The 26827-nt window shown below is 49.2% G+C and overlaps 1 protein-coding gene across 1 annotated transcript in view; it reads left to right on the plus strand.

The window, feature by feature from the left end:
- Positions 1-26827, plus strand: part of INSR (insulin receptor) — a 137489-nt gene that overhangs the window by 67806 nt on the left and 42856 nt on the right. The window contains 3 exon segments of the mRNA XM_053896637.1: positions 15131-15452; positions 21968-22116; positions 23163-23307. Of these exon segments, the coding sequence (XP_053752612.1) occupies positions 15131-15452; positions 21968-22116; positions 23163-23307 (616 nt within the window).

Genomic DNA, 26827 nt, shown 5'->3' on the forward strand with positions numbered 1-26827 from the left:
TCCTTCATGCGTTTTCCCAAAGTGTGTGCCTGGAGGCAGCATAGTTTGAAGTTCCAGGAAGTTCCAGGTGTATGGGCTGTTGGCTCAGGTAGATGGAGGGCTGCAAAGTGCATCTGGAGAGCTAGTGAGGTCTGAGGATCCGGTGGCAAAGGGGCAAACTCATTCTTTTCTCTGGTTGAAATTAACATGGGCAGGAAATGGGTCCCCTCCCCTCCCCCCCAATCAGAGAACTCCGTCTTTTTCTAATAGAGTAGCAGTGTCTGAGCCGTATACACTGTAGTGTCCCAAGAAAAGAACAGCCATGGGGCTTTGGGTGTGGAGGTGACATGTGGAGCTTCTGGTCCTTCCTAGACAGAAAATAAAGCAGCCAGACTGGCTTTAGGAACCAACTCAATAAAGAAATAAGCTGGAAGTTGTCTCCCTTTGGTCACAATGAAGTTGAAACGAGTATATTTTCTTTCTTTTCTTTTCTTTTCTTTTCTTTTCTTTTCTTTTCTTTTCTTTTCTTTTCTTTTCTTTTCTCTCTTCTCTTTTCTTTTCCTCTCCTCCCCTCCCCTCCCCTCCCCTCCCCTCTCCTTTCTCTTCTCTTCTCTTCTCTTCTCTTCTCTTCTCTTCTCCTTTGCTTTGCTTTCCTTTCCTTTGCTTTCCTTTGCTTTCCTTTGCTTTCCTTTCCTTTCCTTTCCTTTCCTTTCCTTTCCTTTCCTTTCCTTTCTTCTCTTCTCTTCTCTTCTCCTTTCCTTTCCTTTCTTTTTTCTTCTCTTCTCTTCTCCTTTCCTTTTTCTTTTCCTTTCCTTTCTTTCCCTTCCCTTCCCTTCTCTTTTCTTTAATTTTCTTTTCTTTCCCATCCCTTTTTCTTTCTTTCTTTCTTTCTTTCTTTCTTTCTTTCTTTCTTTCTTTCTTTCTCTGTTTCTTTCTTTCTTTTTCTTGAAGTAAACTGTATTTTATTTCATGGTATATCTGCAGAAATGTAGTACATTCTACTGTTTGCTTTTGTCCTGGAGAAGCTGAGGAGATTTTCTCCACTCCCTGTCACTGTGTCTAAACTCCACTATCTCATGGATGTAGCAGCTCCTGGGACATCAGCTTCTATTGACCTGTGTACATTCAAGACCACCGTGTACTTGTTGTTGAAAAGCCATCTGTCATGTGAGCAAGCATTCCTTTTTATGGTGGAGATTCAGACCTTCACAGTGGCAGATTTCAAACTCCCACATTCCCCATTTACACCTCCTTGTTCCCTAGGAGTCTGTGGTTTCTTTCTCTGTCTCCCCACCGCTAGAAAATGGTTATACCTAATCCCAAAAATGACACCCCGAACTTGACCACGTGTGTAAATATGAACAAAGAAAAATAGGCAAAGAACTCAAGGCCAAAGGCATTATTAGGGAGTAAAGGAGATGTTTTGCATTGTGTGAAGGGATAATTCTTTTTTTTTTAATTTTTTTAACATTTATTTATTTTTGAGACAGAGAGAGACAGAGCATGAATGGGGGAGGGTCAGAGAGAGGGAGACACAGAATCCGAAACAGGCTCCAGGCTCTGAGCTGTCAGCACAGAGCCTGACGCGGGGCTCGAACTCACGGACCGCGAGATCATGACCTGAGCTGAAGTCGGCCGCTTAACCGACTGAGCCACCCAGGCGTCCCAGGGATAATTGTTAATGAGGGCCCACCAGCATAGTATCAAACTTTAGAGAGTAAATTGTAGGAAATACAAGAATTGAGAAACCATTGGGGAACTTCAAATACAGTCTTGCTCATGTAGATAAACCTCGATTAGGCAACAAGGAGTTTGGATAATATGGTTAATAAGATTGTGGTAATAACAGATACAGACTGAACTTTGTACTCTGCAAATAATACACATTTTAAAGTGCTCTTGGAATATTTAGAAAAATTAATCATCTGTTAAATCTCCAAAAAAAAAAAAAAAAAAAAAAAAAAAAACCAGCCCCAACACAATCTAGTCCAAAAAGCAGACGTTGCACTGGCCCTAATCTCTTGCTGCAAGTGAACGTAAGTGGAAATTAATTTTTAAAAGCTTAACTGATCAAGCATGCAAGACAGACGCCTACCATGTGATAATTAAAAGCAAAACATAGCTCTTTGGTGAGGGAGGATCTCAATCTATAAGTATAGACTCTTTAGAAGGCAGTGGAGTAGGGATGCCTGGGTGGCTCAGTTGATTAAGTGTCCGACTTAGGCTCAAGTCCTGATCTCACGGTTCATGGTTCGAGCCCTGCGTCAGGCTCTGTGCTGACAGCTTGGAGCCTGGATGCTGCTTTGGATTCTGTGTCTCCCGCTCTCTGCCCCTCCCCTGCTTGTACTCTGTCTCTCTCTCTTTCAAAGATAAATAAACATTTTAAAAAATCATAGAAGGCAGTGGAGCGGATACAGAGACCAGTGCAGGGCTGTAAGTGATCACGCAGAGAAATCACAAAAATGAGACGATGAATAATAGAACAAATCTATATGGGAAGAAGGAAATACTAAATTAACAGGGACTAACTGATTTAGGAAACAAATAGAATGGACAAACCCAAGAACTGGGTCTTTCAGAGCTGCAGTGCCCGGTAAGGTAGCAACTAGCCTCATGAATATTGCTTCTCAGTCACGTTAGCCAGATTTCCAGCTCTCAGTGGCTACGTGTGGCTTGTGAATTTGGACAGCACAGATACAGAACTTTTCTATCAATGTAGAAAGTTTATAGGACAGTGCTGCTTTCCAAAGAATTTATAAAGTAATGTAAGAAAAAAATTGGGGGAGGGGGAAGAGCAAATATTGTACATAAAATTAAGAATGAAAATAGAAATTTAATTTAAAACCCACTAAAAATTAGGTCTGGTAATACTTTTGGAAATATTAGTGAAATTACTTAGTGTTTTAAGTGCTTATTTTATTTAGATTGATCCATACACTGTGGAAGAACCGAAGGCTGTGAATTTGCCCCAAGAGCAGCAATGCCTGCATCTCATAAGCTGTGCCATTACTATTGTTAATTTCTAAGTAGCCTGTAAAGTGTACCTTGGTCCAAGAAGCAGAAAACATGAGTAGGTAGAAACAACTTTTAAAAAGTTAACTTTTACAGTAACTGCCTAACACATGTATGTATTACATACACAAATGAAGAAAACTTTAAAAATTGTCCACAACAAACAAACAGGGGTTCTTGCACCTTGCAAGAGTGGTTTTTAGGATCAGACTGGGGTGGGCTGAGGAGGGACTTAGCAAACACAAAGACAATCGAGTGCAGAAACCTTGACGTTCTAGACTCCACACCTCAAACCCAGGCCAGGCAAGTCTGAGCACCCAGCTTCCTTGTTTGTCATTTGTCTTGTGAGTCGTGTCCAGCTGCCCAAGGTGAAAACTTGCGACCCAGCTGGGAGATAAGTCCTGAAGGCTCCACCTCCCTGGTGGTTTCAGAAGCCAGCCTCTTCCTTCCTGTCTCCTCTGCCCTTGCCTTCCTCAGCTGTCCACCAGAGAGCTAGAAAATTGCCCCACACATGGATCTGATGGTGTCTTTTCTGGTTGAAGCCCTTCTTTGGCTCCTCCTGAGGTGCATAGTCCAAGCCCCTCCGCTCCCTAACCTTCCTGTCTGCCCTGACCTCCCATGCTTCTTCACCTGTACTTTGCCCTTCATCAACTCTGAACTGTTTATAGTTCCCTAAAGGCAGCTCTGATGATTCATGCATTTGCACATACTGTACCTCTCCTGATGGGATAAAGCCAGTATCCCACTTGCTCTCCCATCTTTTTTTTCCCCCCTGTGAGCTTTACTGTGCACCTACTGTGTGCATTGCTCTGGGATGCAGTAATAAGACAGGCAAGGTCCTTCCTTTCACAGGGCTCACCTGTCTCTTGTGCATGTTGGGAAAGAAGAAACCGTGTCTGCATTCATTTCTGCATACCAGTGCCTAGAAGGGGCCAGGTCTGGATGGGCCGGGGTGGGGAACAGGTGAATAAAACCCACAGTAGAACTCAGTGATACCACACCCAGTCCCATTCTCCTTGGGAGATCCGGGTTCGAGTTTTGATCCTGCTGCCTGCTAGCTGAGTTGGCATTAGCAAAGCGGCTTTTCTGTGCCTCAAAAGGAGATGTGGGTTGAACGTTGTATTCTGCAAACGGAATACATACACATTTTAAAGTGTATTCTTGGTCCGGTGTGGTTAGAGATAACGCCCATTCATTGCCTCGGTTTACCGGAATTGGAAATACACATTGAGCACACAGTCTTCAAATCTACAGGGAACACTGGCTAGAGGGTACCCCCAAGATAGCCTGTAGATTTTCTTAAAAGTGTAACTTATGAGTATGGTCCTTGGTCTTCTGGGTGAGTGGTGGGTGGAAATATCGGGAGTAGGGTCCGAGAGAGCACAGTCCCTGTTGTGTGGGCTCTGCCCTTGCCACTACCCCTGGCCCCCGACTTGGGGGATTTTGCTGTGTGACCCTGGAGAACCGCTGCCCTCCTCTGGGCCCCTCCCGAGGGAGGCCCGCGGCCAGGGCGCCCCTCGGCCATCCCAGGCGGTGCCACGCGGTGACCCGATCTCCTCCCGGGCACACGCCCAACTCGCGCGCAGCCCAAGACGCGCAGTCGTGCTTGGGGCCGCCCGCACACTCGGTTTCATCCTTTCTTTAACTTCTTCCGAAGTTCCATTCTTTGCAGGCCCGCCCTGCAGGGTCTGCATCCTCGAGAGGACCCCCCCCCCCCCCACCGCTGCCTCCCAAGACACACACCCTCCCCGGGGCCCCCGGCGCGGACCGCCTAGCGGCGGTCACAGCCGCGAGCACCAGTCCGCCGACCGAGCCCCGCGCGCCCCGGGGGCGGGGCCAGAACTCCGGCAGCACGCCCGTTTATTGGCTGAGCGCGAGGGCGGCGCTGCGGCCGCCGCCACTGCCCGGCCCGGATTCCACGGAACGGAACGCGCCTCGGGCTTTGTACTGCGCGGCTGCCGCTGGCTCGAGGGGGCGGGGCCCGCCCTTGGACCGCCTGTCCGTTAGGAACTACACACACGCAGATACCTGCAACCGACCAATCCTGAGGCTGCCTTCACGGGGAGCCACCGCCCCCCCTTCCCCAGGCCCACCCCCTTCCTGGCCTGCGTGCGACGCCGTATGTCTCCGAAGAGCCTCGCAAGTCAATAACACACGCATCTGGAAAGCGAATCGGTTCGCGCGCGCGTGGGGGCGGCATTGTTAGGGAAAGAAAAGGGAGCGTCCCTGGTTCAAGGACACGCGTCCTTGCGGCGTCGCTTCTCGTGGGTCGCGGACTCGAAAGGGTGTCTGCTGACCCTCCCCGGCCCCACCCTCCACCCCCCACCCCCGCCGCCAGCTGTCAGAAGGTCGCCCCAGGCCCTCACACCACCGTTAGATCATCCTCTGGATTGCGGCGGGAGGGATTTCCCGGGGTGGGGGTGTGCCCGCGCCCGGGGGGCTCTGGGATCCGGGCCGGGTGTGGGGGAGAAGGGCTGTGAAACCGAGTAAATGACTCTGCAGAGTTTATAAAATTCACACTTGCAAAGAGCCGCGGGGCCCTGCGGGGAATGTGTCTGCAGGCCCATGACGCAACTGTTCCGTTTGGAAATTTCTGGAAAGCAGCAATTTCGGGGATAATAAATCTTGAAAAAAATTTTTTTTAAACTACAGGCTTTGGAGAGAAATGTAACAAAATGTTATTAACATATGTCGTGCTATGGAAACATACCTTTGGCTTTCTTTTGCTTTTTACCATACAGCTTCTTAATGAAGAAAACCCAAACCGATTTGAACTTTAAAAGGCAAAGAGAAAAAGAAGGTGGCTGTATTTTTCTAAGCCTGTCGCTGCGCTAGTCTTTCTCACTCTTCCAGGGTTTAAATGTTATTTTGGATTTTTTTTTTTTTAACCTTTTTGTTTTGATGTAGCTTTTAAGTTTACAGATGGGATGCAAGGATTGTATTCGGATTCATTAGTTGTTACGTTCTCACCGTATTTTATCTCTAAAGTATTTATGTACAAACCTTATGCACATTTTTTTCTTTTTCCTAAACCATTTGGGACGATTGTAGGCATACTGCCCCTTTACCCTTAATTCTTAAGCCTACACAGCAGCAGTACAATGATAAGAATCAGAAAATCAACACTGAGGCAGTATTTTAATCCACAGCCTCGTGTATAAACCTCATCTCTTGTGCCAGCGTTGTCCTCCTCATCAATACTATTTTTTTCCTGGCCCGGTTTCAGATCTATGACCACATTTCTTATTTAGTCGCTTTGACTGTTGATTTTGTAATAACACAAAAACGATCTTCACCTTCTGAAAAGCTCTCAGTGATACCTGGCAGCTCTACATAGTTCTGCTGGAACTATTGAGGATAGAATTATATAATTGATCAATAACACTTATTAATTGTCTACCAGAGGCTTTTTAAAACTGTGTGTTCAAATAGATGTCAGGGTAGTACACATACATACAGTGAAAAAAAAATCAAATTTGCTGGTAGGTAAGGATATTACTATCTACTCTCCAAGCTCATTTCCCTCCCTCCCAGAGGGACATATGTTGCATTTGTCCTTTTCTCTCCCCCTCCCTGTTTATTTTTAATTTAATTTAATTTTTTATTAGAGAGAGAGTGGGAGAGGGGCAGAGGGAGAGAGAGAGAATCTTAAGCAGGTTCCACGCTCAGCACACAGCCTGACACAGGGCTCGATCCCGTGACCCTGGGATCATGACCTGAGCCGAAATCAAGAGTCAGATCCTCAGCCACCCAGGCGCCCCATTCCTTCCCACCCCCCATTTAAAGGTATAATTTATATACAGCAGAATCCACTCTTTTTTGGTATAAAGTTGTGCGGATTCTGACCACCATCACAGTCAAGATACGGAATGGTTCCTCATCCCCCAAATTCCCCTGGGCCCCTTTCCACTGCTTCCTCGGTTTCAGCCCCTGGTGACCACTGATGTGTCCACAGTCCCTGGATATCCTGTGAAAGGAATCCATTCGTGTGTAGCACCTGAGACTGGCTTCTTACCCTCAATACAGTGCATTTGGAATCCCTCCACGGTGTAGACATCAACACTTCATTCTTTGTTGATTGCTCAGTAGTGCTCATTGTGCGCAGGTATAATGTTTATCCGTTCCCCAGTCAAGGGATATTTGGGTTGTTTCCAGTTTTGGGTGATTACCAACGCAGCCACTATAAACACCTGAATACAGGTCTTTGTGTGAACATGGGTTGTTTGTTTGTTTCTATTTCACTTGGGTAAACCCCTAGGTTGTGTGGTAAGGATAAGAGTATGTATTTATAAGAAACTACCAGACTGGGGCACCTGGGTGGCTCAGTGGGTTACGCGTCCAACTTTGGCTCAGGTCGTGATCTCGTGGTTTGTGAGTTCGAGCCCTGCATTGGGCTCTCTGCTGTCAGTACAGAGCCTGGTTCCGGGCCTCTGCCCCACCCTCTCTCTTACCCTCCCCTGCTGGTTCTCTCTCTTTCTCTCTTTCTCAAAATAAGTAAACTTTAAATACATCACTCTTTAATCTAAAACCTTAAAATTCTTTAAAAAAAGAAGAGGAGAAACTTCTAGACGGTTTAATAAACTAGCTGTCCTGTTTTGCGTCCCCGCTGTGTTTGTGCCTTTCCTTTCTCCACAAACGTGTTACGTTCTTCAGACACTGCTCTGCACCTTGCTTATGTCGCTTATTGCCATCTCGGAAGTGACTCCAACCTCGGAATGCATCGAGCTGCCCTCTCTGTTTATGGCTGCGTACTATTCCACTCCTCAATCCACAGAAATGTATTCACGTGGGCTCTTGCTATGGACCTTCAGGTTGTTTCCAGTCCTTTACTGTTATAAACCCAACTGGTAATGTCCTGTAGGGTGTAGACTTCTTGTCCAGGTGTCTGTGTGTACATATTCTCTCTGGTCTGTGGGGTGACTCCTAGGAGAGGAAATACTGGGTCAAATTGCACTTGCCTCCTTTGCTTCGAATCTCCTCCTCCTCCTCCTCTTCTTCTGTTTAATTTTTTTAAACATTTATTCATTCATTTACTTATTTATTTATTCTTTGAGAGAGAGAGTGAGTAAGCATGAACAGGGGAGGGGCAGAGAGAGAGGGAGACCCAGAATCCGAAGAAGGCTCCAACTCTGAGCTGTCAGCACAGAGTCCAGTGCAGGGCTTGAACTCACGAACCATAAGACGATGACATGGGCCAAAGTCGGACGCTCAACCTGACTGAGCCCCCCAGGTGCCCTTGAATCACCTCTTCTTAAGTAAGTTGACATTCTGGTTGTTCTCTCTCTCTACGGGAGGCATCATTTGGTGGGGAGCATTGCACGCTTGAGAGGGTCCGGCCAGAGGGTTCCGACACGGCGGGCTTCTCACTCTGTGGATTTGTTTTGGGGTCCATTATCAATCTTCCTGACAGGGTATAGTGGAAAAACCACCTGAGATAAAGTTTCAGGAAGGTTGTGGCTGCTTTTGCTAGGGTAACTGGAGGCCAGGGGTTTGGGGAACCTTTAGGGAGAAGTGGGAGGGCACAGGGCCAACAGCCCAAGGCACCTTGTGGGGCGAAAGGGAGATGGTTGGACAAGGAACTTGTGTGTTTGCAAGACAGGACTGACTGGTGCTGGTCTCTAGGAGGTCTGGGTGGATGTTCCCTACACAGCATGCACCTGTCCTGGGAAAGTGGGCAGACCCCGGACCGCTTGGAGGTTTCTCGAAGAGGCTGCCATTGTCTTTGGCTGTCTTTGGCAGAAAGAGCCCAGGGTAGTGGCCCTCTGAGCCTGGGCAGCTGGGACGGCTGGGGCTCGACTGGTGTCTACGAGAGGGGGCGGGTCGAAGTGCCTGGGAAGAGAAAGTCAGCCCCCTCCTCCATCTGGTCGTTTTCCATCTTGCACAACCTGTGGTTTTCATAATTCAGCCTGGGGAGGGGGGCAGGGGCCAGCCCAGTGGCATTTCTATTAAATAAGATGAAAGTACTCGGAAACAGAATGGGAGACACCCAGAGGTGGCTTATCACTATCAAAGCATAGCCTTCAAAAGTTTAACAACACAACTTTTATGTAAAAAGGAAAAAAAAAGGGAAAGAACACCCAGAAACACATTTCTTGTAACCCTTTAGTGAGGGGGGCCCACAGGATGTCAATGCCAAAGCATTTGTGGTCACTAAAATAGGATTGCCCGCTTAGGTTCGGGGCCACTTAAGGTCCCCTGGGGCCACACCATTGTCATCTGTGAGAGGTCATGTCTTCTGTTGGATAAACGTCATTTACAGCATATCCATCTATGATGTTTTATTTATTTACCTTTTACAATTTTAAAGTTTTTTTATTTTTACAATTTTTAAATTTTTTTTATTTTTGAGAGAGACAGAGACAGAGCGTGAGCGGGGGGGAGGGTCAGAGAGAGAGGGAGACACAGAATCCGAAGCAGGCTCCGGGCTCTGAGCCATCAGCACAGAGCCCGACGCGGGGCTCGAACTCACGGACCGTGAGATCATGACCTGAGCCGAAGTCGGACGCTCAACCGACTGAGCCCCCCAGGCGCCCCTGCAGGGTATCCATCTATGAGATGATGTCTGACTCCCCAGAGCCTAGGCCCTGACAGAAATAGTGACGCAGTCACAGGTATGTGTCCCTGAGCAGAGGCCAGTAAGCCATCCAGCCCCTTGCCTGCTTCTGTAAATAAAGTTTTATTGGGCATAGCCCGGCCGGTGCTTGCGTGACTTCTCTGGGGCCGCTTTGCAGGAAAAGCTGGCCAGCTGTGCCGGAGAATGAGCTGCTTCTCAGGTGGGCTCCAGGGTGAAATTGAAAACCCCAGCAGTCCGCCTCCGGCCTTGTGCGCAAGTGTTGAGTATTTTTTCTTGGCATTGTCTAGGCCGGAAGGCTTATGTGTTTGGGAAGTTTTTGTTGGGCCTTTGCTAATGCTTCTTTTGAACTCAAGGGCTGACCCTTAGACACAGCCCCAGCCCAGGAAATAGAGCCTTTCCTGCCTGTTCTCACATATGCCTTCCCGGAGGGTGGGGTCTTTGTGGGTCCGAGATAATAATTGTCTGCCTTCTATATTGCTTCCTGCCCTTGAGTTTCGGCCCTTGGGTTCCTACAAACAGGTCGTTAGTGATGATAGCGATCATAATAATAGCACCCATAGCAGCTAACTTGTATCAAACTGACGTGTGGATGGAAGGATTCTGTGCCTTTTCCACATCATCTTATTGTGAGAAATTAAGTGATTGTTGTCCCCATTTTACAGACAAGAAAACTGAGGCTGTTGCTTTAAAGACATCTTTGTGGTGTGCCTGTGGGGTGGTGGGTGCTGTGTTGCCAAAGGTGAGTGTAGGTCACTTCTTCCCTGGGCCGCATGGACCCTGTGGGTGGCCGTGGTGATTCTTTATTTCTATTTTTTAATTTAAATCCACGTTAGTTAACATATAGTGTAATAATGATTTCAGGAATAGAACCTCGTGATTCATCACTTACATATAACACCCAGTGCTCATCTGAACAAACGCTCTCCTTAATGCCCATCCCCCAGTTAGCTCATCTCCCCACCCAACACCCCCTCCAGCAACCCGCAGTTTGTTCTCTGTATTTGAGAATCTCTTATGGTTTGTCTCCCTCTCTCTTTTTATCCTATTTTTGCTTCCCTTCTCTGACGTTCGTCTGTTTTGTTTCTTAAGTTCCACATACGAGTGAAATCATGTTTGTCTTTCTCTGATTTATCTCGCTTAGCACAAAACCCTCTAGTTCCATCCACGTTGTTGCAAATGGCAAGATTTTGTTCTTTTTGATTGCCGAGTAATGCTCCGTTGTGTATATATACCACATCTTCTTTATCCATTCATCCATCGATGGCCATTTGGGCTCTTTCCATACTTTGGCTGTTGTCGATGGTGCTGCTATAAACATGGGGGTGCATGTGTCCCTTCGAAACAGCACACCTGTGTCCCTTGGATAAATGCCTAGTAGTGCAATTGCTGGGTCGTAGGGTAGTTCTATTTTTAACTTTTTGAGGAACCTCCATATTGTTTTCCAGAGTGGCTGCACCAGTTTGCATTCCCACCTGGTGATTCTTTAGACCCAGGAATATCAGATTCAGAGCCTAAAGATCAAGGTTTAACTTTGGCCCTGCTGCTTCTCAAAAGGGCCTGTCTTCTTGCCTCTGTGAAATGGAGATAATGAGGGGGGGACCTGGGTGGCTCAGTCAGTTAAGCGTCTGACTCTTGGTTTCAGCTCAGGGCATGATCTCACAGTTTGTGAGTTCGAGTCCCGCATCGGGCTCTGTGCCAATAGCACGGAGCCTGCCTGGGATTCTCTCTCTCCCTCTCTCTGCCCCTCCCCTGCTTGCTCTCAAAATAAACAAAAAAACAATATAAAAAAAAAAAAAGAAATGGAGATAATGGCACTTACCCTGTGTCCCTGCTTTATTAGAATTAAGTGAGATTCTAACGGGTGATATGTAATCCCTAAAAAAAACCTACACAGACATTCCCCCATCACCCCACTTTGCTCCTATTAGAGCTTCTTAGTTCTTTTTGGGTCCGTGACACAAAAAATCCGAATATGCACCCATGCATCGATGCTCCAATTTTTGCGTGTAAATTTTCACCATTTGTGGGGCACCTGTGGCAGGGGATGGGTCTTAGATGCCCTCTTGAGCCAGTGGCTAAAAGTTGGGTGCTTGGAACTTCTCCAAAGCTGTTGCTTTATGCCTCCTCTCTGGCTTGTCGGAGATGTGTCTGCTGGCCTGCAGGTGCGAGCCTCGTTCGGGGTGAGTGTCGTGGCAGCTGGTGTAGCGGGTGGAGACGTGGCCTGTCTCTAGCCTTCCCTCTAGACTCACAGTCAGCAAGCGGCCAGGATCGTTTCTGAGAGCGAGAAATACTACAAGAAAAATGTCATCACATAAGGTGCTGGCACACGGTTGGGAAGGAGGGAGTGACTTCCAGCGGGAAGGTCGGAGAAGGTCTTTCAAGAGTCCTGGGGCGGGGAGGACGGGAAGGAGTCAGTCACGGGAGGATCACAGCCAGGGTGCTTCAGCCAGTCGTAACAGCAGATGCAAAGGTCCTCAGGCAGGACCGTGCAGGGGCGGCGGGGTGGAGGAAGCAGGGGGTGGGGGCGTTGGTGGGGGGGGGGGGGAAGAGAGGAGATTCAAGTGGCTGCTGTCTGGGCCCCGGGGGAAGGACTCTGAGAGGCCAGTGCAGGCTAGACCTCTCAGCCTTGGTGAGGAGTTCACTTTCATTCTCGAAGCCTGTGCGGTCCGGTGCACGACCCAGTGGCTACTGTGGCTGGTAAAATTAAAAGCAAAGAATGAACAGTGAAAAGTTTAGTCCCCCAGTGGCACTTGGAACCCCTGTGCCTTCTTGGTAGGACAGTAAAATGGTGCAGCTGCTGTGGAAACCAGTATGGCGATTCCTCAAGAAATTACAGATAGAATTACCGTGTGATTCAGCAACTCTGCTTCTGGGTATATGCATAAGAGAATTGAAGGCTGAGTCTTGAAGAGATGTTTGGGTAGCCGTGATCTTTTTTTTTTTTTTTTTTTTTTTTTTTTTTTTTTTATTTTTGGGACAGAGAGAGACAGAGCATGAATGGGGGAGGGGCAGAGAGAGAGGGAGACACAGAATCGGAAACAGGCTCCAGGCTCCGAGCCATCAGCCCAGAGCCTGACGCGGGGCTCGAACTCACGGACCGCGAGATCGTGACCTGGCTGAAGTCGGACGCTTAACCGACTGCGCCACCCAGGCGCCCCAAGGTAGCCGTGATCTTAACAGCAGTATTTACAGTGCACCACAGGTGGAAACATCCCCAGTCAGTGCCGACTGATGGATGAGGGAATCAAGAAAATGGTATATACACACAACAGAATGCTTTTCACCCTTAAGAAGGAAGGAAATTCTGACAGTTGCTACAACATGGATGAATCTTGAAGACCGTATGCGCAGTGGAAGAAGCCAGTCACAAAAAAGCCAGTCCTATGATTCCACTTTCAGGATTCCTGTGCACAGAGATCGAGAGTAGATGGTGGGAGCTGGGGGTGGGGAAGGAGGTGGGGAGGCAGTGTTTCATGGGGACAGAGTCTCAGTTTGGGGAACGTGAGAAAGTTCTGGAGACAGGTGGTAGGAGTGGTCGCATGACAGTGTGAATATACCTGGTGCCTCTGAGCCGTGCCCTTAAAAATGGTTTTAAGATGGTCAGGGCGCCTGGGTGGCTCAGTCCGTTACGCATCTGACTTCGGCTCAGGTCATGATCTCATGGTTCGTGAATCTGAGCCCCGCATCGGGCTCTGTGCTGACAGCTCAGAGCCTGGAGCCTGCTTCGGATTCCGCGTCTCCCTCTCTGCCTCTCCCCAGCTTGCGTGCACTCGCTCTCTCTCTCTCTCTCTCTCAAAAATAAGCAAACGTGACAAAAATGCTTAAGATCGTCAGTTTTATGCTATGTGTACTTTGCCACGATTAAAAAAAAAATCGGTTCCTCATTGCACTAACCGCACACGACAGCCACAGGGAAGAGGTAGCTACCGCGTTGGACAGTGCAGCCTGAGAGCATTACTGTCCTCGTAGGAAGTTCCAGCCGACAGTGCTGCCCCTGTGTGAACGCGGCTTCCGGGGCCACTTCTGTTTCCCAGGGCGGGTCGTTGGGGTCCCGCGGGGCCGTGAAGTGGCTGCAACAACAAGTCTGAGGGCTGGGGGGAGGGGGTCAGGAACACTCCCCAGCGTCCAGACCTTGTCTCAGGCCACACGGAGTGCGTGAGCCGAACAGGCTGTGCCGGCGGGGGGGGGGGGGGGGGGTCCTGTCCAGCCTCAGGGAAGCCTCCTGTCCACGGACAGATCTGCCGGCAGCCTGGGAAGGGAGGGACTGAAATCAAGGGGTAATTAGGAAGCGACGTGTGGCCAGACGTGGGGAGAGAAGGGATAGGTGATGAGCCGCTGTGGGAAGCCAGGGCAGAGTCCAGCCTTTGGTGGAGAAGCTCACTTGCGAGGGACAAGAAACTGCCCCAGCCACAAAATCTATGCAAGCCTCTGACCTCCCCATCTGCAGGGCCTTCCCCTTTCTTCCTGTTCATTATCTCCCTCATTTGCAACCGAAACGTCCCCCTCCCCTTACCTCCAGCCAGGAGCTCAGTACCTTCTACCTTCGAATTACCCATTTGTGTGTTTAGGTAACTAATCTGCCTCCGCCGTTAACCTGCCTCCCCTCCGGCAGGTGGGTCTGCGGCCACCTTGTCCCTTGGCTGCGGTATCTAGATCGGGGTGGTCAGATGGCCGTTGAAGCGATAAATGACCGCTGGCCCGTTAACTTCACCTTCTCGTACCTTGGTTTCCCCATTTGTAACATGGAGAAAATGGACACAACGATAGATCTGGTCACATGGCGGTATTAAAGCCGCATGCCGGCGCCGGCTGGCCAGAACCCGATGATCACGTTTTCAGGAGATGTGTGCCCTGGTGATTGAGGAAGTGGTGATCAAAACGTGCATGGTGCAGACTTAACAAATTACGTTACAAACAAAGGGAATGGATCCTCACCACTTCCTATGCTCTCACGGCATTTTTCTGTTCCTTGTGCTCTTGAGGTTATTTGCTGCTGTTACCGCTCTATGGCGGATACGCTGTTTAATGCTCTGCTACAGTGTGTATCTCTTTGTTTTTTAAGTTTCTTTATCCCGAGAGAGAGCGCCTGCGAAGGGGGAGGGGACAGAGAGAGAGAATCCCAAGCAGGCTCTGCACTGACGGTGCGGAGCCCCACGCGGGGCTGGAACTCACAAACCCGTGAGATCGTGACCCGAGCTGAGATCAGGAGTCGGATGCTTCACCGACTGAGCCACCCAGGCACCCTGATAGTTAGTACTGTCTCTTACTGGTTCCATGTGCAACAGTATCTCTGGTACCTTCAAATGGACCGAGGCGGGGGTGTTTACACCGTGGAAATTTGCAGAGGCTGCAGGTGGGAACCTCTCTGCCTTCCTCCCCAGGGCGGTCTTAAATGTTTACGAGCACGCCGCAGGTTTGGGGGACTGGTGTGGAGCAAGCATGGTAGACGTGAGACTCTCGCTGTTATTATTTTGTTTGGCTTCCCCCTCCCTCCTCCAGACTCTCTGTCTGTGCAGACGGCACCCGGGCAAAGCTGTTGACCAGCTGTTTTTCCTCTCCCTCCAGTTTGTCCGACCATCTGCAAGTCGCACGGCTGCACGGCCGACGGCCTCTGCTGCCACAGCGAGTGTCTGGGCAACTGCTCCGAGCCCGACGACCCCACCAAGTGCGTGGCCTGTCGCAACTTCTACCTGGACGGCAGGTGCGTGGAGACCTGCCCGCCCCCCTACTACCACTTCCAAGACTGGCGCTGCGTGAACTTCAGCTTCTGCCGGGACCTGCACAATAAATGCAAGAACTCCCGGAGACAGGGTTGCCACCAGTATGTCATTCACAACAACAGGTGCATCCCTGAGTGCCCCTCGGGGTACACGATGAATTCCAGCAAGTGAGTCCTGGGCGCGGGTTCTGGGGAGGGGGCGGCGAAGAGGGGAGGCCACGTGCGGTTAGCACTGTGTGAGAAACACGAGTTAACGGGCTATGAGTGAGGGGGCGGCTGGCGACTGGTTCACATATGTACATATGTACACACACACACACACACACACACACACACACATACACTTGGATCTATGCCAGTTCTGCCTCCTGTTTTTGGTCCTGGCCTTTGGAACAGGAATCGACAAACCTTCTATAAAGGACTGGAGAGCAGATGTTTTTCAGTGTCTTACCCACCATTAAAATTTTTTTTTAATTTTAATTTTATTTTAGTTTTAAATTAAAAAAAATTTTTTTTAAGTTGGGGTGTCTGGGTGGATCAGTCAGTTAAGGGTCCGACTTCGGCTCGGGTCATGATCTCACGGTTCGTGGGTTCGAGCCCCGCGTCGGGCTCTGTGCTGACAGCTCAGAGCCTGGAGCCTGCTTTGGATTCTGTGTCTCCCTCTCTCTCTGCCCTTCCGCTGCTCAGGCTCTGTCTCTCTCTCTCAAAAATAAATGAACATTAAATTATTTTTTAAGTTTATTCATTTTGAAAGCAAGAGAGAGAGACACAGAGTATGAGTGGGGGGCGGGGGCAGAGAGCGAGGGAAAGAGAGAGTCCCAAGCAGGATCCGAACTGTCAGTGCAGAGCCTGATGTGGGACTGGAACTCACGAACCATGAGATCATGACCTGAGCTGAAATGAGGAGTCAAACACTTAACTGACTGAGCCACCCAGGCACCCCCTCTTACCCACCCTGTTAACGGTTTTCTGGGCTTAGCTTTGGTAATAGAAGACATAAAGACAGAGGTCCTTGGTTTCCCCTAGAATCCTTCCCACGGACAGGACTGTCCCAAATGATGTAGCCGCCCAGATGTTACAACCAAGAACAGAGCTGAGGTTTTTATGTTTTCCCCAACTGGAGCCAGACAGCATGCTGAGATTAGCCTGGAGCACAAGGAGGAGAGAGACTCCGTTCTAGACTGTTCCCAGGGCTTTGTTACGTTTTGAAGGACACTGCCATGAAACCATTTCCTACTGTTTGGGTGAGAAATAGGGTTTTCTCTTTTCGGAGGTGAGTCAGATTTCCTATACACATTGCAGACTTTTTGTTCATGATGTTAGATTTTTAGATGAGCTATTTCAGTGTCTCAGGGCCATAACCAAGTTTAAAAAATCTGTTTCCTGGCTTTTGTGTTGAGGTTGGAACCCCCCCTCCCCGCCGCCCCCCGCAAAACAACAAAAAAACAAATCAGAAACAGACGCACGTCCAGGGACCTTGAGCTGATCTGCTTACGTAAAAAATCTTCCTCTTCAGACTTGAGAATTAGCCAAGCAAGCGTGTTCTGGTGGGAAATTTTATTTCCCCGGGTGGAGTGGGTGGGAAGGAAAACAGTCTTTATTTCAGTTCTTATGAGCCTCTCTTTGAGTGTTTGTGAAACCTGCAAGTACAAAATGTTTTGTTTTACTTGTTTTTGATAGAACCTATCAAGTAGCTTTGTTGACCAAAAATAGGCTTCTATAAATCAACTTTGCACGCCAGACAGGGTTTGTTTTTTTTTTTTTTTCCTGGCCAGTTTATCAGTCAGGTTGGGAAAATGACCATAGTCCTTTTGATTCATTTCTGTTTTTTGTGTTTTTTCCATGTTTGAAATACAGCATGGATATTAACATCTTCCGGTGAGATGTTTGTTTCAGAGACATTGGCTTTAAATAAAAGGTCTTTTGTTTTTTTTTTTCCCTGACCGTAACTGAGACCTGAGACATAGACGAGACTTCTTTGTTGTGCTTGCTGATGGCTCAGTGGCCCCCCCCTAGAACCAAAGCCCCAAGGAACCGGCAGCCTGCCCTGTGATGTCTGGGTCCTTTACCAAGGGGAAGAGGGCAGAGGGGACAATGCCAATTGTGACTCGTCATAGCAATATTTTACTTCGTTGGCTTCAAAAAAAAAATCAATGGGGGCGCCTGGGTGGCGCAGTCGGTTAAGCGTCCGACTTCAGCCAGGTCACGATCTCGCGGCCCGTGAGTTCGAGCCCCGCGTCAGGCTCTGGGCTGATGGCTCGGAGCCTGGAGCCTGTTTCCGATTCTGTGTCTCCCTCTCTCTCTCTGCCCCTCCCCCGTTCATGCTCTGTCTCTCTCTGTCCCAAAAATAAATAAAAAACGTTGAAAAAAAAAAAAAATTAAAAAAAAAAAAAAATCAATGGCTTTCCGTCTGAAGTTATTATTATTATTTTTAACGTTTATTTATTATTGAGAGACAGAGAGACAGTGCATGAGCATGGGAGGGTCAGAGAGAGGGGGAGACACAGAATCCGAAGCAGGTCCCAGGCCCTGAGCTGTCAGCACAGAGCCCGATGCAGGGCTCAAACTCACAGGCTGCGAGATCATGACCTGAGCCAAAGTCAGATGCTCAGCTGACTGAGCCACCCAGGTGCCCCTGAAGTTTTTATTTTATGAAAGACTTTAGCTCGCTCGCCCTTCCTTCCTTCCTTCCTTCCTTCCTTCCTTCCTTCCTTCCTTCCTTCCTTTCTTTCTTTCTTTCTTTCTTTCTTTCTCTTTCTTTCATCTTTATTTTTTGAGAGAGAGACAGAGTGTGAGCAGGGGAGGGGCAGAGAGAGAGGGAGACACAGAATCAGTCTCCAGGCTCTCAATTGTCAGCATGGAGCCCGACGCGGGGCTCGAACTCACGAACCGCGAGATCACTGCCTGAGCCGAAGTGGGACGCTCAGCTGACTCAGCCACCCAGGCGCCCCTAGTGCTTTTATTTCTAATGTGGTTTGATATCAAATAAGGCCAGATATAGTTTCTTCCATTCTTGTGGTTTATCTGGGAAATGGTTTTTGGTATTTTCAGAACTGAGGTCTGGGAACCTACATGATTCATTAAAAAGCTTTAGATCACTATCTACGGTCACTTTGAAGTCCATGGTGCGAGCACCTGCGTGCTCTTTCCTGGGATGAGGAGAGTGAATATTTGCGATGAATATTAAGAGTGCAGTGGGTGTGGGGCATCCCTGTTCCCTCCCCCTAGAATACTCTGCCCCTTGATCTTTGCATGGCTCACTTCTCCTCGTCCAGGTCCCAGCCTAAAAGTCACTTCCTTTGAGAACCCTCCCCTATTTGACGGCCCTGTCTGAATTAGCATCTGAGTACTCCTGGGCACATCACACAACTGTCACTCTTTTCACAGCATTTACCACTAATTGATGTTCTAATTGCCAATATGTTCATTTTACCCAACCTGACTATAATGTTTCACAAGTGTATCGGTTGGCTCCTGCCGTGTAACAAACCGGCCAGCACTTAGTAATGTAAAACAGCACTCATTTCTGATTTTTAATGATTTTTGTGGGTTGACTGGTGGTTTGTCCGGCCTGGGCCGAGCCAGCCATGACGGATGGTATCCGATAGCCTCTCATATCTTAGATGGGCAGTCAGGGCCTCTCTCTCCACGTGGTTTCTCAGCCAAGTAGCCAAGAAGGGCCTGGCCCCAATGTACAAGTACTTTTCAAGCCTCTGCTTGCATTACATCTGTTACTGTCCCATTGGCCAAAGCAGGTCACAGGGCCAAGCCCAGATTCAGTGAATGGGGAAATCGACACCGCTTCTTGGTGGGACGGGCAAACGACCTGTGGCCACTTGTAATCTCCCACAGGCAAAGTAGATCATCTGTTTTGTTCACTCCTGTGCGCCTGCAGCTTAGAACAGGCATTGGCAAGGGGCCAGATAGTAAATATTTTCAGTTCTGAGGGCCATATGGTCTCTTCGCAGCTACACAACTCAGCCCCTATAGCGTGAGAACAGCCTTAGATGATACACAGACCCATGGGTGAGGCTGTGCTCCAACATAATGCTATTTACCGTGACAGGTGGCCTGCTGGATTTGGCCCGCGGGCCGCGGTTTGCCGCCCTCTGGCTTAGAGTATCACCTGTCACATAATAGGTGCTCTGTGAATATTTGCAGAATCAACAAAAGAGCCCAAACATTTGGTCACTATTCCATTTCTGCCCCAGCTGTTCTGATATCACCTGGGAGTCTGTGATACAATTCTGACACTGAGCACCTGGCGTGAACATCGGGCCCCGTCCTCCACGAGACTGCCCTCGCTCCAGATATCAGCCACACTTTTGGGGGACCCAGGCCACCCATAGTTCTGATCGGCTGGCTATGAACTTGGGGGTTCTCACGTAGCCTAATTCAGGTTCAATAATCTGCAACAAGTCACCGTATTAAAAAAATAAAAGCCATACTGTTCTGTGAGTCCTGAGCCTGTTAAGGGTAGTGCCCTTGGTTAGGAATGCCTGCAGGGCTCACCCAGGCTGTGGTGAGCTCCAGACGCGTCCCCACCAGGGCTGGGCTGGCCCTTGTCGTTCTTATTATGATCACAGGACACATTTCAGCAAAGACTCTCTGAGAACTTTTTTTTTTTTTAATGTTTATTTATTTTTGAGAGAGAGACAGAGAGAGAGAGAGCGTAAGCAGGGGAGGGAGAGAGAGAGAAGGAGACGCAGAATCCGAAGCAGGCTCCAGGCTCTGAGCCATCAGCACAGAGCCCAGCGCCGGGCTCCGACCCACGAACCGCGAGATCACGACCTGAGCCGAAGTCGGACGCTCAACCCACTGAGCTCCTCAGGCACCCCAGGACTATCTGAGAACTTTGAGGAGCAAGGGTGATGACTCACAAGTCCTGGAGGTTACATGGCACCCTTGCGGGCCACACAGTGAGATCACGGATAGAGAGTGTGGACTGGGGCTCCGCCGTTACTGGGGTCCTGGCCAGGGGTTGGTCCCGGCCAGGGGGTTTGCGGGTTCACTCGTTGGTATATTTAAAGCATACGAAGAGGAATTAGGGCAGGAAGGGAGGAGTGGTGTCACTCGAGAGGTCAGTTATCTAGGTCTCCCAGGGCTTTCTGACAGAGGGAGCTTCATGAGTGGGGGCATCCGAGTTCCTTATCTGGCTGTGTTGTTCGGAACGTGGGCAGAGGGATGACTTTTGAAATGGATGCCTTGACGGTCAAAGCTTACCGCCAGGCACTTACGCTACTCACACTTACAAGGACAGCATTATCACTAAAGATGCACACGTTGTCAAGGACGGTCCGAGCTCTGCCCTGTGGAGTCAGGGACGCGGCCCTCCCAGCATTCGCTGTCCAGGAAACGTCACTGAGCTGCTGTCCAGAATTTTTCCTGCGGGGGGCGGGGGGGGTCTCATCACACGGCTGTGATCAGTTGAATCCTCGTCCGTCCGTCCATGTGATTGAACTCCCATCTTCAGTGGCTGAACGACCCACACATCTAACCCCATCCTTGGTCTTTTTGGTGACCAGCCCCCTTCCTAAAGCCACCTTGGGACCACCTCATTAGCATAACAAAGATGCTCCCACCTCTCAGGACATTCCAAGGGCGCCTGAAGCCAGGGCTGGGACCGGACCGGATGTGTTCTTTGTGGCACTATCATCACAGAGGTGTCCCCAAAGAATGAATGTGCCCCGGTGTGTAACTAAGAACAATGGCAACACTGATGCTGCTACTAAAAAGTCGCCATCAGAGCAAAGACGCATGTTCTTGTTTTCCATGTGCCAAGCACTTGAGTCAAACCCCCGCTGGACTGACTTGGCCGTGTGCCCACTTCCGACCCCCTCCTGGGGGATAGAAGGTAGTGCCCGGCCTGGCCTGGATCTTGCCTGGACCTAAGGGGGCTGTGCCAGCCTAGACCGACCTCAGACCCTGCAGGGGTGGGGCGCAGGGGAGGGCTGGTTCCCAAAGGACTCCCAGGGGCTGTGTATTCTATTCGATGACCTGGGCTACAGGCAACCGAGGCAAAGGCTGCCCCCATCGCACACGATCCCGTGTGAGGTTGTGTTCTAGATGTGGGCTCGTCAAACCCACACAACAGGAAGCACCCCTTCTTCTTGGGGCGGCAGGAGGGGTCCTCCTCCCACAGGCCCATCAGCTCGGAATAATTCCCATCACCATGGTAACACCCAAGTCCCACCCCTTCAGTGTGATGGGAGACAGGGAGTCCTGTCTCTGCGGGGTAGAACGGGATCCTCCATGGGGTGCAGTGTGGATCCCCACTGATTTGGGGTATGGCAGGGGCCCCATCGTTTTGGGGTACAAGCGTGAGTCTCCTGACTTCAGGGCAGTGCTGTAGGACCTACCACCATGAAGCACTGCCATGCACCTGCACATTAGACCGTGGTTCTTACTGTCCCCACAGGGGACCATGTCTGGACATTCTTGGCTGTCATGCCGAGGGGCAGGTGCTGCTGGGGGCCAGGGATGTGGCTTAACACCCTCCAGGTGTGGGCCACCCGCACCACAGAGAATTCCCCAGCCCTAGATGTCAGCCGTGCTGTGGTCGAAGCCCCCTGCCTTAGGGTGACAGCATAGGTCCAGTCACTTGGGACCCTGTGCAGTGTGGTATCTGCCACGCTTGTGGGGTTCTGTGTGTCCTGAGCCCCCTCTCTCCGCTCTTTCTTCAGCCTGATGTGTACTCCCTGCCTGGGCCCCTGTCCCAAGGTCTGCCACATCCTGGAAGGCGAGAAGACCATCGACTCGGTGACATCTGCCCAGGAGCTCCGAGGCTGCACCGTCGTCAACGGAAGCCTAATCATCAACATTCGAGGGGGCAGTGAGTGCTCTGGGGGTGGGGGCGGCAGCCGGCGGGGACCCACCTTCCCAGACACTCATCAGTGGAGCCACCCCGAGAAGTCGGCTTGCAGACCTGAAATTCACAGCTCAGCCCTGGCCCCACCCACCCTTCGATTCTCATTTTCCGAGTTGGAAATTTGCATTCTTAGGCAGGAATCTGTGTTTTTAGCAAGTAGGAACCGGTCCCTGTTGCAGGTCTGGGGACCTTGTGTTCAGGAATACTGTCACAGGCAAAAAGGCACCCCCGTGTTTATTTATTCAGGAAACATTTATTGAATACTGACAGTGAACAAAGCAAAACCCATGCATGATGGATCTTACAAATAAACACATCCACACATAATAATGTACACTTGGGGTGGACCCTGCTATGAAGGGAAGTACAGCAGGGTAACAAAGGGAGCGGAGATTGGCGACTTTTTCTTATAAAGGGCCCTATAATAAATATATTCAGGTTTGCAGGCCAGATGGTCGCTGTCATAACTACTCAGCTCTGCTGTTGTGGACTTGAAAAAGGCCACAGAGAACGTGCGGACAAAGGGGCGTGGCTCTTTTCCAACTGAACTTTAATTACAAAACAGACTGAATTTGGCCCCTGGGCTGTCATTTGGCAGCCCCCGAAATAGAGAATAAAGGGGTTTGCTCTTTTTGAAGAGTTTCTGGTCTCGGGAGGCATATACTTTGAGCTGGAGATGAAGCAAACCAAGCAGGGAATATCCTGGGCAAAGGAGGGAGCCAGTGTAAAGGTCCTGAGGCAGGAATGTGCCTAGCTTGTGGGGAGGCCTATGTGTCTGGAGGAGGGCAAAGAAGGTAAAAGATGAGAAAAAATAAAAGCACTGGTCACTGAGAGAGGGACTTGCAGACCCTGAAGTTAAAGGCTGCGGATCATATTCTAAGGATGATGCGTTTTGAGCAGGTTATGTTGGAGTCGTTTGCAGCCTGTAGGTTGACTCCTCACTGTGGGAAATTATGAGAGGGTAAACATATTTCTGTCGCAACTCACTGGATATTCTCTCCTTTCCTTAGACAACCTGGCAGCTGAGCTGGAGGCCAACCTCGGACTCATTGAAGAAATTTCTGGGTACCTGAAGATCCGAAGGTCCTATGCTCTTGTGTCACTTTCCTTTTTCCGGAAGTTACGGCTGATTCGGGGAGAGACCTTGGAAATCGGGTACGTGGCCCGGTTCTGTGTCTGTGGCCCCAGTGCTCACCAGGAAGTTCACGAGTTAAAACAACGTAGGGGTTTTTGCCAAGACACGGAAACACCCGTGTCCACGGACGGATGAGGGGATAAAGGTGTGGTACGTGCATGCAACAGAATGTCACTCGGTCGTAAAAAGGAAGAGAATCCTGCCATTTGCGACAACATGGAGGGTGTTACACTAAGTGAAATAAGTCTGAGGAAGGCAGATGCTATAGGATCTCTCATATAAGGAATTCCCAAAACAGAACAAAACCAAGCTTAAAGCTTACAGAGACAGAGAACAGATTGGTGGACGTCAGAGACGGGGAGAAGGGGGTGAGGGAACGGGTGGTCTAAAGGTACAAACTTCCGGGGCGCCTGGGTGGCTCAGTCGGTTGAGCGTCCAACTTTGGTTCAGGTCACGATCTCGCGGTCTGTGAGTTCGAGCCCTGTGTCGGGCTCTGGGCTGACGGCTCAGAGCCTGGAGCCTGCTTCCGATTCTGTGTCTCCCTCTCTCTCTGCCCCTCCCCCGTTCATGCTCTGTCTCTCTCTGTCTCAAAAATAAATAAACATTAAAAAAAATTTTTTTTGGGGCGCCTGGGTGGCGCAGTCGGTTAAGCGTCCGACTTCAGCCAGGTCACGATCTCGCGGTCTGTGAGTTCGAGCCCCGCGTCAGGCTCTGGGCTGATGGCTCGGAGCCTGGAGCCTGTTTCCGATTCTGTGTCTCCCTCTCTCTCTGCCCCTCCCCCGTTCATGCTATGTCTCTCTCTGTCCCAAAAATAAATAAAAAACGTTGAAAAAAAAAAATTAAAAAAAAAAAAAATAAATAAAAAAAAAAAAATTTTTTTTAAAGGTACAAACTTCCAGTTGTAAAATAAATCAATCCTGGGCTGTAATGTACTGCACGGTGACTGTAATGAACAATACTGTACTCTTTATTTGAAAGTTGCTGAGAGAGAAAATCTTAAAAAAGTTCTCGTCATAAGAGACAACTTTTGTTTAAAGCCTGTGAGGTGATGGATGTGAACTTACTATGTGATCGTTTCATAATATTTACAAGTCTCAAATCATTATGTTGTATGCCTGAAACTAACAGTGTTATAAATCTGTTACATCTCAATAAAACTGAAGGGGAAGAAAAACAGTTTTTTTTCGTAATTGAGGTATATAATTGATATATTAGTTTCAGGTGTATAAGATGATTCTATATTTGCATATATTGCCAAATGATCTTCACAAATTTAGTTAACAGCCACCATCACATACAGTTACAAACTTTTTTTCTTACGACGAGAACTTTTTTAACATCTACTCTCTTGGCAGCTTTTAAGTATGTGATACGGTATTATTAACTGTAGTTATAAGGATATAACTTAGCCCCCAAAGAATCTGTTAGGAGAAAGTATCCAGAGAAGCCTGGAGAAGAAAGAATGTGCCAGAACCTGTCCAGAGACCCAGCTGAGGAAAATGATATAGTCACTCTTGGGAAATGGCAGTCCAGCTCAAACTTTGTGCCCTCCAAGGGTGCTGTCTGGGCTTCGTTATGAGTTGGAATGCAGGCTTGACCAGGGCCCTGTGATTTCTGTGTCCTGTGCCTTCTCACTTCTTGGTCCCCTCTGACATTGGCTGCACCTGCTCCTTCCTTGCTGAAATTCTCATCGGTGGCCCATAGGATTCTACTACTTGGGGATACGCTGCCTGCTTCCTTATCTCCCTCCCTTTCTCCGCCTGCCTTTGGGAGTTGGTGTTCTGGGTTCCCAGCCTTGGCCGTCTCTCTAGCAATCTTCTGCTTGTGCTGAGACCCCCAGCCCTGGCTTACCCTCAAGCCCGCCTCTAGCTGGCTGACCCCCAGAAACCTCAAACGCAACATGTACAAAATGGAACTCCTCTCCTTGCCCCAGCTGTCATTTTCTCATTTCTCAGATCCACCCCCCTCCAGGTCTGCTGACTCTATTTAGGTCAGTAAAATAACAGAAAGCTAGACTAGCTGTGTTTCATGCAGGTGGAGATGGACTGATAAGCGAGAAGTTTGAGGAAGGCTGTCCAACGAGTGCCGTCCTGTCCAACAGGAAGGTTCTGTCCATCTTTGTGCCCCTCATGGTCACAAGATGGCTGCCTCACCCCCAGCCTCATGGCTGTGGAACTGACGAGCAAAGGGGGAAGGACAAAGGCCCAGGCCAACTGACTGTCTCCTTAAAACAACCTGCCTGGAACCTCCCACACTCTCGCCCCCAACACTGATTCCTGCTTTTGTCTCCTTGGGTCACCTGGCTATTGTCAGTTGCGAGGGAGGCTGGATAAGTGAATGCCAGGAAAAGGGGGCTGTGAATGGCTTTTTGAGAAGCCAACTCACTGAACTGTTTATTTTATTTAAAAAAAAAATTTTTTTTTAATGCTTATTTATTTCTGAGACAGGGAGAGACAGAGCATGAGTGAGGGAGGGGCAGAGAGAGAGGGAGACACAGTATCAGAAGCAGGCTCCAGGCTCTGAGCTGTCAGCACAGAGCCCGACGCAGGGCTCGAACTCACAAACCATGAGATCGTGACCTGAGCCGAAGTCGGTCTCTCAACCGACTGAGCCACCCAGGCGCCCCATCACCGAACTGTTTAGACTACCTTCTTGAATCACTTACCAGCTCACTCTGGTTTTTCTGCCATAAAACTGCCTTTTTGCTGAGGCTCAGACCTTTCATTTGGATTGTACCAATGACTTCCTAGCTGGGCATCCTAGCATCAGACCAGTGCTGTCCAGCAGATATATGATACAAGTCACATGTGTGGCTTTAAATGTTCTAGTAGCCACTGTGTGAAAACTTTAAAAGAGAGAGGTGAAGTGAATTTTAGTAGTGCATTTTACTTTTTTTTTTTTAATGTTTATTTATTTTTGAGAGAGAGAGGGAGAGAGTATGTGAGTGGGCAAGGGACAGAGAGAGAGGGAGGCACGGAATCAGAAGCAGGCTTCAGGCTCTGAGCTGTCAGCACAGAGCCCGACACAGGGTTTGAACCCACGAACTGTGAGATCATGACCTGAGCTGAAGTTGGACGCCCGACTGACTGAGCCACCCAGGAGCCCCAGTAGTGCATTTTACTTAACGCATTCCATCTGAAATGTTATTTTGACGTGGACTCAATACAGGACAATGATAAACAAGATTTTTTACATCCTTAATTTGCATGTGAAGTCTTCAAAGTTTGTGTTTTTTGCTTCTGGTACAGTCAGAATGGCCACGTTTCAGATGCTCAGTAGCCAGATGTGACTAGTGACTTCTGTCTTGACAGCACAGGTCCAGATGCTTCCCTTTTCCCATCTGTCATGTGCTGGTGGCCCACTGATCTTCTAAGACACAGATCTAACCCAGTTAGTGAACTGTTCTAGAACCTTCCTTTGCTGAGGAAGGTTAAGTGTTCTTGGTTGTGTTCTGGAATGCCATGTGCTAGAGGGTTGGGCCCACTGTAGTCTTGTGGCCTGTCACCTGTTGGCCAGAGAGGCTATTTTTCTCTTCCCTGG

The sequence above is a fragment of the Panthera pardus genome, unplaced genomic scaffold (genome assembly GCF_024362965.1).
Source record: "Panthera pardus isolate Hobbes unplaced genomic scaffold, ASM2436296v1 HiC_scaffold_8, whole genome shotgun sequence".
NCBI lineage: Eukaryota > Metazoa > Chordata > Mammalia > Carnivora > Felidae > Panthera > Panthera pardus.